The sequence below is a fragment of the Amblyomma americanum genome, chromosome 1, assembly GCF_052857255.1.
Source record: "Amblyomma americanum isolate KBUSLIRL-KWMA chromosome 1, ASM5285725v1, whole genome shotgun sequence".
Classification (NCBI taxonomy): Eukaryota; Metazoa; Arthropoda; class Arachnida; order Ixodida; family Ixodidae; genus Amblyomma; species Amblyomma americanum.
The window spans coordinates 264,336,418-264,349,428 of record NC_135497.1 but is presented as its reverse complement, the minus strand read 5'-3'; the positions used below and the strand labels follow the sequence as shown (position 1 = coordinate 264,349,428).

At 47.4% G+C, this 13,011-nt stretch overlaps 1 protein-coding gene across 2 annotated transcripts in view; it reads right to left on the bottom strand.

Annotated features, from left to right (window-relative positions):
* The window catches only part of LOC144096837 (uncharacterized), a 29,000-nt gene extending 18,620 nt beyond the window's left edge, over nt 1–10,380 (bottom strand). The window contains exons 1-3 of one of the 2 annotated variants that reach the window (XM_077629698.1): nt 8,076–8,538; nt 7,481–7,592; nt 6,680–6,774 (exon numbers count right to left, since the gene is read on the bottom strand). In XM_077629698.1, coding sequence (XP_077485824.1) covers nt 6,680–6,774; nt 7,481–7,498 — 113 coding nt within the window. In that variant the 5' untranslated portion in view covers nt 7,499–7,592; nt 8,076–8,538. Of the gene's footprint in view, nt 1–6,679; nt 6,775–7,480; nt 7,593–8,075; nt 8,539–9,977 lie in introns of those variants that run through there. The other variant, XM_077629697.1, reaches the window with a different exon arrangement.
* Between the last annotated feature and the right edge of the window lie 2,631 nt (nt 10,381–13,011).

Here is a 13,011-nt window from a genome sequence, read left to right as displayed (position 1 = left end):
CAGGCAAACTTAGAAAGCACACACAGCGTCTATCCCTATCGTCGTCAAGTACCCTGGAACATTCCTTTTTCGCGTACATACTATGGCCAACAAAGAATTGCGCACACGCTGCCAAGCATTCTTAACCGCTTCCACTCGGAAGGCGTGGATGTGGAAAGGCTTAGAAACAACCGCATTTTACTGATATCATCATGTCATAGTGAACATTTCTGATGTCAAGAGAAATTATCAATTCAGATAAGTCTTTCATTTCATTGAAATTATTAGTGTTTTCGCATTAGACAGATGCGTTGCGTATGTATGTCTCTCTTCCACGTGTATTTGTCCGAATCTTTCATATTTTATATTTCTTTTTTTCCCCCGTAAACAATGAATGTCCTTTGCCTGGTGCCTTTGTAAACTTCTAGGCTTTGAAACCTGTAGTCTTGTATGCAGTATTTCATCTTTTTTTTCTGTAATCTTGTAACGGGATATATACAAGCTGTTACTGTTGCCTTTGGGGGATGGAGCCCCGTCAAGCTGTGTTAAAACAGCTTTTCCTCCACCCTCCCTTTTAAATTTTTGTGTGGAATAAATAAATGAATGTTCAAATGTTCAAAACTGGAGGGGATACTTATATAAGCTCCGCCTTGAGGTTATGACGCGATAGTGCAATGCGTCAATTCCCATATATGCAGAGGGTCATTCTCTACTTTACGTTCATAGATCCCCGGTAGTCTTCGTGCCCCTCCTGGCGCAGTGGTGCAGCGGTTAAGCGTGCTCCGCCGCCCTGCGATGGCAGGTTCTCCCAGCAGTAGGCCTTGTACGGTTTAAGTTGCCCTTCCCGAGCGACCAATCATTAATTTAACTGCTACCTGTCACGGTTGGCACTTTGCTCACTATGCGGTGGGCAGATTGTGGTGCGCAGCAAGGTCTCGTGACCTATAGGCTGCCCACCTAAGCTGCTTCTCCGGGGGTTGGCTGCCTGGGACACCCTACGTACGCCACTCTATTAATCGCTCACAACGCCGATGCCGACGCCGGTTGTTCTGGGTAGCGGGGTTTTTAACGCTAGCGCTTTAAAAGAAAGCGTTTTGGCTGCAGGAGAAATTTTCTTAACACTTTTTAAAACACCTTGCCTCGGACGTGCACAGTACATTATCCTGTACAATTGTTTTAGGAAGAGGGATTCACAAAAATCTTTGAACAGATTTTTCCCAGTCATTGTACTGAGACAATCTGAAGGAAACCATGTATGCAGAAAATGACAGGACTGCACAACTTCCTGAAAATATCCACTAATTGCTTCTTGAGTACAGTGTGATGTCATGAAGAATGCAGGCAAAACTCTGTCCAGTCTCAGCTGACTACAGAACCTAAAAAAAGGTCTCTAGCGTCCTCAAAGAAAAGAAAGTGGTTGACAAAGTGTCCGACAAACAAATGCACCCTGGCCAATCCCCCCCCCCCCCCGGGGTTATGTGCACTCACTTCAGAGGAAACAACAACAAACCACAACCTCCATAGTGGATCCGCCGAATAAGGTTGGTTCGGCTAGCCCGCTGCCAAAAGAAACCCCACACAACCACTGCAGGCGCTCTGTAGAGCTTTTTGTACATTCAGACGCGAACAGTGTAAGACATGCATTGCGCACTACTGTTTGTTGACCAAGAAAACTGCATTGCGGTAGCTGAACATCCCGCTGCCAGTTTCACACTCTGCTCTGGATGCCATATCATCAGCTAACATCCGTGCGTTATAGATTCTAAACATACCGCTATAGCAATGCGCGCTAACTTGTAACTTTTGGAAATGAAAATGAAAATTGGTTTTGGGGGAAAGGAAATGGCGCAGTATTTGTCTCACAACTCAGCGGACACCTGAACCGTGCCGTAAGGGAAGGAATGAAGGAGCGACGGAGAGAAGAAAGGAAGAAAGAGGTGGCCGTAGTGGAGGGCTCCGGAATAATTTCGGCTGCCTGGGGATCTTTAACGTGCACTGATATCGCCCAACACACGGGCGCCTTCGCGTTTCGCCTCCATTGAAACGCTGCCGCCGCGGTTGGGTTCGAACCCGGGTAATGCGGATCAGAAGCCGAGCGCCCAAACCACTGAGCCACCACGGCGGGTGACTTTTGGGTGCATGGTTTCTTCTTTGCAATGATGCGTAAGGTACTATTATACATTGATCAACAAGTGGTATTCTCCTAGGGCCAATAAATAATTTATAATAGAATTTCTTCCTCGTGCTGTTTCGATTTCAACAGCCGAAGGAGGACTGCGACGTCAGCGGGTGCTTACAGGTGACGTCAGGCATAAAAAAAACATTGATATTACGAGTAAAAATAACCTTGCGCGCATTAGCACGCCTGACGTGATTCTAGGTATTCTTGCGCAGGGCCGCTATTTGGCCAGGAATGTTAAGGATTTTGGCAGTCCCGAATATTTTTTTTCCGCCCCGTGAGCTCTTTGGGTTATGGCTCCATTCATGCCGCGCCGTTGCCCTTGTCGTAAAGCAGAATGAGCTGACGTCATGCATGCGTCATTGCAAGGCACGAAGATGATGGGCCAGAATACTGATCACTGATTGGTCTGAAAACAACGGATGACAGCTGCGGTCTCGCGGTCTCCCTCTGCAGCCCCTTCTTCCCTGTCGTTCACTGTATCTGACGTGCTGAACGTCTGTCTTACATGGGGATCATGCGCCAACGTGCGTGACCTGCGTGACCTCATCCCCACGCAACTCCCGAACTCCACCTCCACACACATCAACTGCTGACTGCATTTGGCTACTCCCACCCGGTCGCAAAAAGGCACCCCTTCCCAAAATTACTAAACCATTCCTGCGTTTCCCCTCGAGCCCGCTGTCTCAGGAGTAAACGCCCCGTATTTTTTTCATTTGCATGTCTTACAGGTGACGTGGTGCTCTGAAATCCGGGGTGGCAGCTGCCATCAGCAGCTCGTCGTCAGACCTAACAGCAAGCTGCTAGCTTTTCCTCATCATACAAGATATGCTACACCCGTGTCATTACGTTCTGAAAATGCTTACTAGTATCGGGACGCCCGTTCCAAGCACAATGCGTGAAAATATAACTACGCTTTGCCTAACAAATCTGCTCCTAGTAAAATATCATCTGGGGCCAGATTCTCGATATTCGCAAATCCGCCCAGAGCGGGGCGTACCCGTGAGTCCGTGACGTCCACATCGGGGCGGCACCAAGGAATGCAAACGCAGAATAGGATGACAAAAATGCAAAATAAAGTAGGAAAAATAAATGCTGTCGCCAGCTGCCTCATTCCGAGAACGAAAGCTCCAATGCTCTAAAGTCATGCCTGAAGCCAGCTGCGGGCGATGGGGCTGAGCGCAACGCGAAAGACCCAGCAAGGCGGTCGTCACTTGAACAAGAGTTTAGCGGTAATTATACTCATGAAGCGATCTTCGCGAGGCTGCCAGTGGTACATCAGCATGAAGCGATGAGACTTGGCGGCAGATCAGCGCGTTTCAGCAGCATTGCTCAGTTGTAGCCGCTTCTGTGTTCTGTCACCTCGCATTATGAGACAGTAGGCTTGCGGTAGCAGCCCGTTCAGACATCCGACAGCATGAAGTAGAATGAAGAGATGCCCTATACAACAGCCTTTTCTGTTCCACCACTCCTCCCAGGCTTTCACTCAACCATTTAGATCCATGGATATTTATTAAGCGGCGTCGGCAGTTTCGGGGAAACCGCTCTCAGCTCACCGCCCAAAGCCACCGCGCAGCACGTCGCGTCTAATTTTCTCCATATGCGCCGATTCCGCACTTGTGAGATCGAAGCGGATCAGCGTCACGGAGAGAGGAACTGGCGGAAAAACGGCTGGCTATCGGCTGCCTATCGTAACCTCAACGCATCAGTGGCGTTGTAAAGCTTAACCTCAATGTGTCCCCTTCAGCGGTGTACCGCGTGGGGGGGAACGGTGTAGTGCGCGCAGGAGGTTGGACTAAACAAGTGGGGCTTTACACAGCGAGTGCTGGCTGCGAAAACGCATGCTTAGCACGGCAATTCGTTATAGATTTTAGGAATCGAGGTTTATCAAATTAACGCTATCCTTGGTTGCGTTTGCAAGCGGCCGCACACGAAACGTACACGACTTCGAATCGCGTCAAACACAACGCTCCGAATACGTATAGTGTCTTATTGTCAAAAGCTTGAAATGCGAAAGTAAAATAGAGTTATTCACTATTTGAGGACATACACCTCATTAGCATGCCTTAAGACGTTCAACCTTTGCTTTGTGAACATTCAATATGAAGTGCGCCTGCATGCAGACTTCAGAAAAACTTTATAAAGCACGACACGTATCCAGTGTGTACAGTGGCAGGTACACTATTTTATTTGAAAAAAAGCTCTCAAGAATGCTAGTCGCTTTTCAATGTTTGGGAAGGCCCTCAATCTCATTTATTCTCTCTGACATGAGCACATAGCTCTTACCAAAAGCATATAGGCAGCTACACTGCTCGTGTGATGCAAGTACATATCAAAATGAGAGCTGAAACGAAGTTTGTCATGCACAGCCCTACATTCCTTTGCTGGATAAAAACTGCAATGTATCTACAGCAGCGCCAAGCTGCTCCTTTCAATGCAGCAAGACTCCTCGTAAAAGGGAAAGGTTTAATTTCAGGAAAGGTGACGTCGAATGGAAAAAATGTATTCACATATGCTACTCAAGATTGGGGAAGGAGAGGAACATAGAGGCAGAGAGTAAAGATGGAAGGTGAAGACATTTTACAATGGCTTTAATTTTTACTGCTCAAACAAACCGCTCATGTGTGCAGAAGTGTTCAAGAAAAGTTTTGTTTTCATGGTCATGGTTGTGGTGAGCAAAAAAGGAAAAAAACTTTTCAATGATGAACAAGAAAAAACATCTGAGACCCCTGTGGTAACCCGCATTAGAGGAATGCGAAAGCATGGACGCCTCCTCGCCATTCTTCCATCAATTTCCCATTTTGATTTTTCAAATTTGGCTCCACACTTCGGTTTCAACTTTCGTGCCACGCTTGGCTTCGCTCACACTTTTGGTTTTTCAAATTCAGCGCCACACTTGGCTCCGCCCGCTTCAGGTGGAACATTAAAAATTGGCTAGCGTGGCTCGAACAAGGACATGAATTTTTTTGACAGAGCTGCATTCTATGAACAAAAAGTGGAGAAGGCAACAGTAGCTTTGTTAAACTGTAAAATGTCAACATGTTCATCATCGATGGCCCAGTCATACTAAGATTGTAGAGGGTAAGCAGGTTGTCTGCAGTTTTCCTTAAATCACCAAAAAGCATCACCAACTTCCCTAGAGCAAAGTGCAAAAGGCGGAGTCAATGAAAGTGTGATATAACACAGTGCCACTGGGCGTACAGGTCGACAGTGATCTTGTGTCACAAGTATACAAGGTTGAGAGCCCAGGTAAAAAAAAAGATCTCATTTCAAGTTTGATTACTGCGGTGGAAATCATATCCTTCCAGCTGGAAACCATTCAATTCCAGCTGCAAAATGTCTTTTGCGGCTTAATTAATGACACATAAATTATGTACAACTGGATAATTTATACTTTCAGTTAGCTTCAGCTGAAATAATGAAGAATTTGTCGGTTTCCATCTGGCGTACCCATTCCGACTAGAAAAGCTAAGAATGGTTTGCCTGCCAACACTCTGTTTAAGTCTTGCATTTTCATCAGGAATTTGATGACCATGAAACAATTGCCTGACTTTTCACCCAATAAAAATAGTTCTTTGATGTGTAACTACATGCAGCACGAGAAAAAGCAGTCTAAAGCAAGCACAGAGGCAACCAAATGCCACGAGGCAAAGAATCTTGCGATCTTATCACACAAAGAGTGCCACACAAAATGTGTTCCACCCTGAAGAAGAGATGTAAATGAGTACAGACGTAGTGGCCATGCTGTACGCTGGGCACGTTGTGGACTGAACGCTCTCCACAAGCACCAAAGCAAAGAGAAAAGCAGTGGTGAAAGCATGTTCAGTCAATACCATGGTGCTAGAAAGAAAACATTTTGGTGCCATCCTGTTTTTTACTGAACTGAAGCACCAAATAAAATGTGCGGTGTGTATAAGCAGAACACATAAGGAGGCGCAAAACCAAGGAATGGCATTTCTTCACCATCACAAAAGCTTCTGTTGAAGCACACACTTAGCAAGATGGCAGACGGTAGGCGGGAAGTGTGCCAACACTTGGCACACTTCCGGACTCACGAAAAATTGCAGACCAGGGAAACCTGATCTCTATTGTGATGCATACCACTAATAAATTGAAAGCCAGAATTATGGTCCTGTTTATAGAAGAGCACCAAAGTGATGACTTCACCAGCTTCCTTGCAGTATGCTATCAAACTTGAAGCAGAGAAATTATGCACTGATTGCTTGGACAATAGCTACAGGAGAAAACAACTGAGTGAGATTCCCACACGCAGTTACTGTCTATCAGGCAAAATACAAAGGGTGCTATGTCCTGCTCCATGTTGTAGATGTTGGTGTTCCTGCTATTATAACAACTCTCCGGTGGTGTCATGGTCCTGCAGCTGAGTGTGGATGAATATGTTGTGTTGCACAATGCAAACTGTGCAGATCTTCGAAGAGAACCCTTGACCATGTCGGACAGCACTCGACACCCTTGCAGACATGCCATGTAGTCGTTCAGGTACCTGGTATAGCCACCCACCTAGGTAGCCATTCCTGCCGAGAGGTGATTGAAGACGAATCTGGCATCAGGGCTCTGAACACATGAGACCCCATGGTGAGACCGGTGCGCCACATCTGCACAAGGTGCATACATCACCTGGATGTTAACCCTGTGCACTGAAACCTTTGAACGGGCTAGACATTGAGCTCCAAAGTATGTTAAATTGTTGAAGCTTCAAGTTAAACTACAGTCTAGTTTTACATAAAAATGTTAAATGTAATGCCCTCTGCAAAACCAATCATTAGTACCGAAACGAACTGTTTCCCTAACTGCTCCAAACTAGTCTAGTTTTACATAAAAATGTAAAATGTAATGCCCTCTGAAAAACCAATCATTTATACCGAAACGAACTGTTTCCCTAACTGCTGCAGGTACTTGATGGCAGATTTCCCAAACTGATGGGCAAAAAAAATTATTAGTCTTTTTATACTCAAAGGAAACCACAACACAATGCATTGCAGGGAAGGGCACAAGCTCAATTATTTATGACTACCTTGAGTTTTGCACCAATCAAAATGAGGCTGCCGTGACATTGTGGTCAGCAAGAGAAATCCAAAGCCACCGAACTCGTATGACCCACACCTATCTCTACTCTCATCTGAAAATTATAGACATGATTCATTTACACTATTTTGATATGCAGGCTCTGTTTACGTTGTCCTTCTTTGCTCAATAAGCCATATATAAATGCAATCAGATATCACTAGCCATATGCAATCTTACTCCAGGTGAACATATTATACCTTCATCACTGTCACAGAACACTAAGCATGTGCTCACCAGTTTCACGATTTCCATGCGGGCAGTGCAGGAGAATGAAGAGATATTCCACACATGGATGAATTCCACTCATACTTATGTGCTGGAACCTTCGTCGGCATGTACAGCACACCTGTAAAAAGAAATGCACAAGACTCATATATTTGTTTTCGCGTGCCATTACACAAAGTTTTTCTCCCTTCTGCGGTCATTTCTACGTGACTGCTATCAACACTGCTATGAAAATTTCAGCTTGAGCAGCGCAATTTTATGCGCTTTATTATTAATGCTTAAGTCCGGTTATAGTAAATTTTTTAAGCTGTCACGCAATTTTTTTTGCACACTTAAGGAAACGACTTCTCCCAGCTGATTTCACCAATGCTTTCTTTCACATACACCGACACCAAAAACCAACAAATCGTCCAACGCACTAGCATGCTAGGCTTTGTCTTCTCAATTTCGCGCTGCGCGCAATAACTTAAACACAGTATGGTGCACGAAGCAACACGAAATCCCGAAAAGAAATTTTGGATTCGAAGCATGCGTCCTGCACAAACTCATTTCCAGCCTGCATGCAAAAGGAATGAGGATGAGACTGCACAAATTATTTCCTTACCTCAATGATGCTAGAGACGATGTCACGTTGTACCTTTCCCGGCAGGCGTTCACGCTGTCTCGCTGACACCGCTGTGATCAAATAGTGCGCCAGTGCACACGGATGTCTCGTCGAGAAGGCCTACACATTCCTGGAGTTTGTTGCTCGGCAGCGCGAACATCTGTCGTGTCATCCACTCATCACGCGCGCAAAGCCCATCCGTTCAACGACGTTCACGACTGGCGACCGCACTTCACAGCTCGACAGTTAGGCACTGCTCACTGCAATGCATCCTTGCATAGCCACCACACCATACGTCTCGTCAGGTCACACACGAGCTGTCTAGTCAGAGACAACTCGACAGCACCGTGGTGCTCGCAAAAGTGGATCACCTCTCGCAGTTCTCGGGTTTAAATAGAGGACGAATAAATGCAACGAGCAGCAGAAATCATCAAAGCGCACAGCCGGCTGGCGCCGCCATTGCCGCCCTACATTAACCGCACAGACCGATGATTCATCAGTGCGAGCGAAGGGTTTGCAACGGGAGAGCAGTTAGCGCCCCTATGCGGCTGTACATTTAACCTCTTGCTATTAATGCTCTTAAACGCTGCTAATTTCAGATGTGCCCTTATGACGCCGTTTCATTGCACACACTTTTATGAGCTGAGTTTTGGTTTCAAATAAATACCTGTTAAACTGCGGCGACATAATGCCGAATAAACCAGCGTTTCATTCACTCATTCGGGTACCTTGCATCAGGGCGATATTATGACGGTGAATAATAATAATAATAATAATAATAATAATAATAATTGGTTTTGAGGGAAAGGAAATGGCGCAGTATCTGTCTCATCATCGTTGGACACCTGAACCGCACCGTAAAGGAAGGGATAAAGGAGGGAGTGAAAGAAGAAAGGAAGGAAGATGTGCCCTAGTTGAGGGCTTCGGAATAAATTCGACCCCCTGGGAATCTTTAACGTGCACTGACATCGCACAGAACACGGGCCCCTTAGCGTTTTGCCTCCATAAAAACGCAGCCGGCGCGGTCGGGTTCGAAGGTGGCGAATTCGAAGTCCCCGGTTTCGAACTCGACCGCGGCGGCTGCGTTTTGGTTGAGGCGAAACGCTAAGGCGCCCGTGTGCTGTGCGATGTCAGTACAAGTTAAAGATCCCCAGGTGGTCGAAATTATTCCGGAGCCCTCCACTGCGGCACCTCTTTCTTCCTTTCTTCTCGCACTTCACCTTTATCCCTTCCCTTACGGAGCGGCTCAGGTGCCAGCTGGTATGCGAGACAGAGAATGTTCCATTTCCTTTCCCCAAAAACCAATTTTCATTTGAGCCTTTTTTGCCAATGGCGACCCATTGTATATATGGTGACACGTCATGTTTACATCACTCCATAATACGTGCGTTATCACGTATTTCACGTGGCATTGTTGCAGCAATCAGATTTAAGGAAGCGCCTATTTCTAGTACGCAGCTGTTTTCTCCAAATTGGCAAGTCGAGAGCATGTATTCTCGCACGTACAACCTGTAGATTCTTTTGCTCACCACAGTCATACATAATTTCCGGGCACCAAGAACAGCGCTCCTAAAAATCTATTTTCGATGCCACGTCAAATTGACGTCGACGGGAAAAGAGCGTCTGTAACTGCAGAAAGTGACGAACACTGTGATGCGAACTGACGCCTCTGAGAGCCAATCAGAGAAGAAACATGGCGCCGACAGGCGAATGTGAATATCGAGAATCGGGCCCCTGGATACTTGTGAACTAGAGCTGGTGGGACCAGCATGACGTCCGGCTTAACCTTAACACGCGCCCTGACCGAAGGCATTGAACTCAGGGTTCCAAGCAGCCTAGAGAAAAATCCCGCATGTGCATCAAAGCCGCTCGGCAGAGTAGAAGGCTTAGAAGCAAACTCACCCTGCCGGTTGCGGGGAACGGCTGACGGCTGTGGCCGGCTGCGTGTATTTCTGCGCAGGCGCTTCTCGGAGCTTAAGCACCTCTTCGCCTTTGCCACGGAGGTGGTGGTGGTCACCAGCGGCTTGTCCTCCGATGGTGCTGCGTGGCCCCGAGGCCACGAAGCACTTGGAGAGCTCGAAGTCCGGTGGCTGCCCCGATGGCCGCGTGGCACAGGTTGCGATGTTCCGGCAGCTCTCACGGCAGCTGGCAGCTCCTTGGCCAAGATCGTTCTGCATCGCGAGCTGGAGTCTACAACCAATCTGATGGGTCTGAGCAGCCGACTGGTCGGGAGGGACGGTGTGTACGCACATAGCTTGGGGGTGCCTCATGGTGGAACGGCTCTAAAGAAAAGATGGCGTGCGTTCGATGTCTCGTGCAGCTCGAGCATAGAGAGCTAGAGCAGCCGACTCGAGATGACGATTATGATGATGATATTTTCGGTATTAATGGCAAATACCCACAGCGGCGTATTGTTGTTGTTGTTGTTACCCTCTTACAATGACACATGCCCACATAGGGGGATTGGCCAAGAATTGGGGGCACGGAGACTTTTTCAGATAAATATTTCCTGGGCGAAAATAAAATGAATGCTGAGGAAGGAAGACGTAAACAAACAGGAACAGCGAAATGAAACTGGAAATACATAAGGCGCGCGGGAGGTCGAGACTGGTGTTTATTGCCAAATGGTTAAATGTAATGATAATTGTAAAAATAAAAATAATATTGTAAAAATATAATATTACCAAGGTAGCCTATTTAATTCCATTAAAAATTGTCTGTGGTTTAGCTCTGGTTAACCCTTGTCGAATTGCGAAAGCTTCGTTTCCTCGGCACGTCGTCTACGCAGCGTCTCATTCCGACGCTCTCGAGAATTCAAAGCGGTCTCTTCCGCAGTTGAAGAGTAACTAAGGGAGGTGTCACTTCTGGCCGCATCTGCGTTACGACGCTTCTCGAGTCTTGCGGCGCGTTCTTCTGGCGTCTCTTGAGCGCGTTGTCTCTTGCTCGCTTCGTTCTGTCATTGTTGCGTCTCTTTCGCGCTCTCCATAAGGACTACAATATGCACGCCGTTTAGCTAAACGTTGTTCCCGCTCTTCATCTGTTTCTTCCGCACGCCGCCACTTCTTAGCTGAAGCACATCGTTGCAGCTTCACCTTATACACATCATCCGACATACCGTGGAGGATTCGCTGGGATGATCGCGACGAGCCGAGTTGGGGGAAGAGAGAGAGAATAAACTTTATTTTGCTCTAGTTTTGTTCATCTGCGGTGTCAGATGACTTGGGTAATCTTCTCTTGCACAGGGTCGTCTGCCCTTATTCCAGTGCTCCGTTGGATGCCGCCGCCAGCTTGGCCCGCTGGATTAGACCTATTTGGTCGCACCGGCGGTGGCTGGAGAGCAATCCCTCCCACTGCTCCGCACTCGGGTTTGGTATGGCTGGGACCACGGGTATTTTCGGGCATTCCCACGAAATATGATATAGCGTGGGCGTTTCGTTACACCATGGACATGTAACTTTATATTGTATGGGTTGAATTTCGCTTAGTATATGCAGGTTACGGTAGGTACCCGTTTGCAGCTGCCTCCAAGCTACAGCCTCTTCCCTGCTAAGTGATTTGTGTGGTGGGGGTAGCGTCTTCTGACCCCCTTAAAATAATCTAAAATCGCCGTATATCCCTGAGGCAATGGTACGAAAACCTCGGGGCCGCCTACGCGGGAAGCTCGACTTTTCGTATGCTCTCGAGCTACCCTGTCGGCCTCTTGGTTGCCTGCCGGTCCTTCGTGAACTGGCGTCCATACTATCGTATGCAAAAGTGGTCTTCCTTGCTTATCCTTTTGGGGTGCGCTGCAAGAGCGCAGTATGCGGAGCGCGCTGCGGCTGATTCTGCCGTTCATATAGTTTCGGCAGGCTGCTTGCGAGTCTGATATGATCGTTAAAGACTGCTTGGACCGGTAGCCCTCCGCTACCGCTAGAGCTACGGCCACCTCTTCGGCCTCGACTACCGTGCAGTCGTTTAGAGATTCGCTAGTGATCTCGCGTAGGTCCGAGCCTATCACCGTCGCCACCATGTTGTAATTGCCTTGTCCTGGAATTTTGGCGTATCTGGCTGCGTCCACATACACAGTTGTGTACATCAGGGCTAGTGTTCTTTGTATATAGGTGATATAGGTGGCTCTGGCCACTCTGCGTGCAGTGTGCAGATTTGTGTCCATATTTTTTGGCAGTAAAGCCACCTTTAATATTTGCCTGTGTTCGTCGGGTATTGTGTCTGTTCTTTGAATTTCTACTAGCGCTCCTTCGCAACCCAGTTTTCTTAATACTTCCCTGCCCGTTGGTGTAAGCAATAAACGTTGTAGCTGGGTTACAAGCTGAGCTCTTTTGAGCTCGTCTAGCGTGTTTAGGACTCCTAGGGAAATCAACTTTTCGGTCGGTGTGCTGTTTGGTAATTGTAGGGCAGCTTTGTAGGCGCGACGTAGGATTGCTTCTGCTTGTTGTGTTTCTCCTTGGGTAAGGTTTAAGTAGGGGAGACTATAGGTCATCCTGCTCACCACGAGGCTCCTTACGAGTTTAAGCGTGTCTTCCTCGCGCATGCCGTACCGTCTCTGCGAGACCCGCTTAATCATGCGAGCAACCTGCAGCGTCGATGCTTTTAGTAGGGAGAGGGTGTGAGTACAGCGCTGGTTCGATTGTATCCACACTCCTAAGATTCTAATCATGGGTTTCTCTGGGATCGGTTTGCCTTCGAGGTAGATTTCGAGTTTTAGCTCCTCGTCGTCTGGCGGAACCATGCGATTCTGTTTGCCTGCCAGGCGCGGAGAATTTCCGATTTTTCTGTCGAGCACGCGAGGCTTCTGGCCTTGACATAGTTTTCTACTCATGTCGCGGCTTCCTGAAGTTTCTCTTCCTTTTCCTCTAGCGACTCTCTGGTCATCCAGATTGTGATATCACCGGCGTACATGGCGTGGTGTATGCCATTGATTGTTTATAATAGTTTA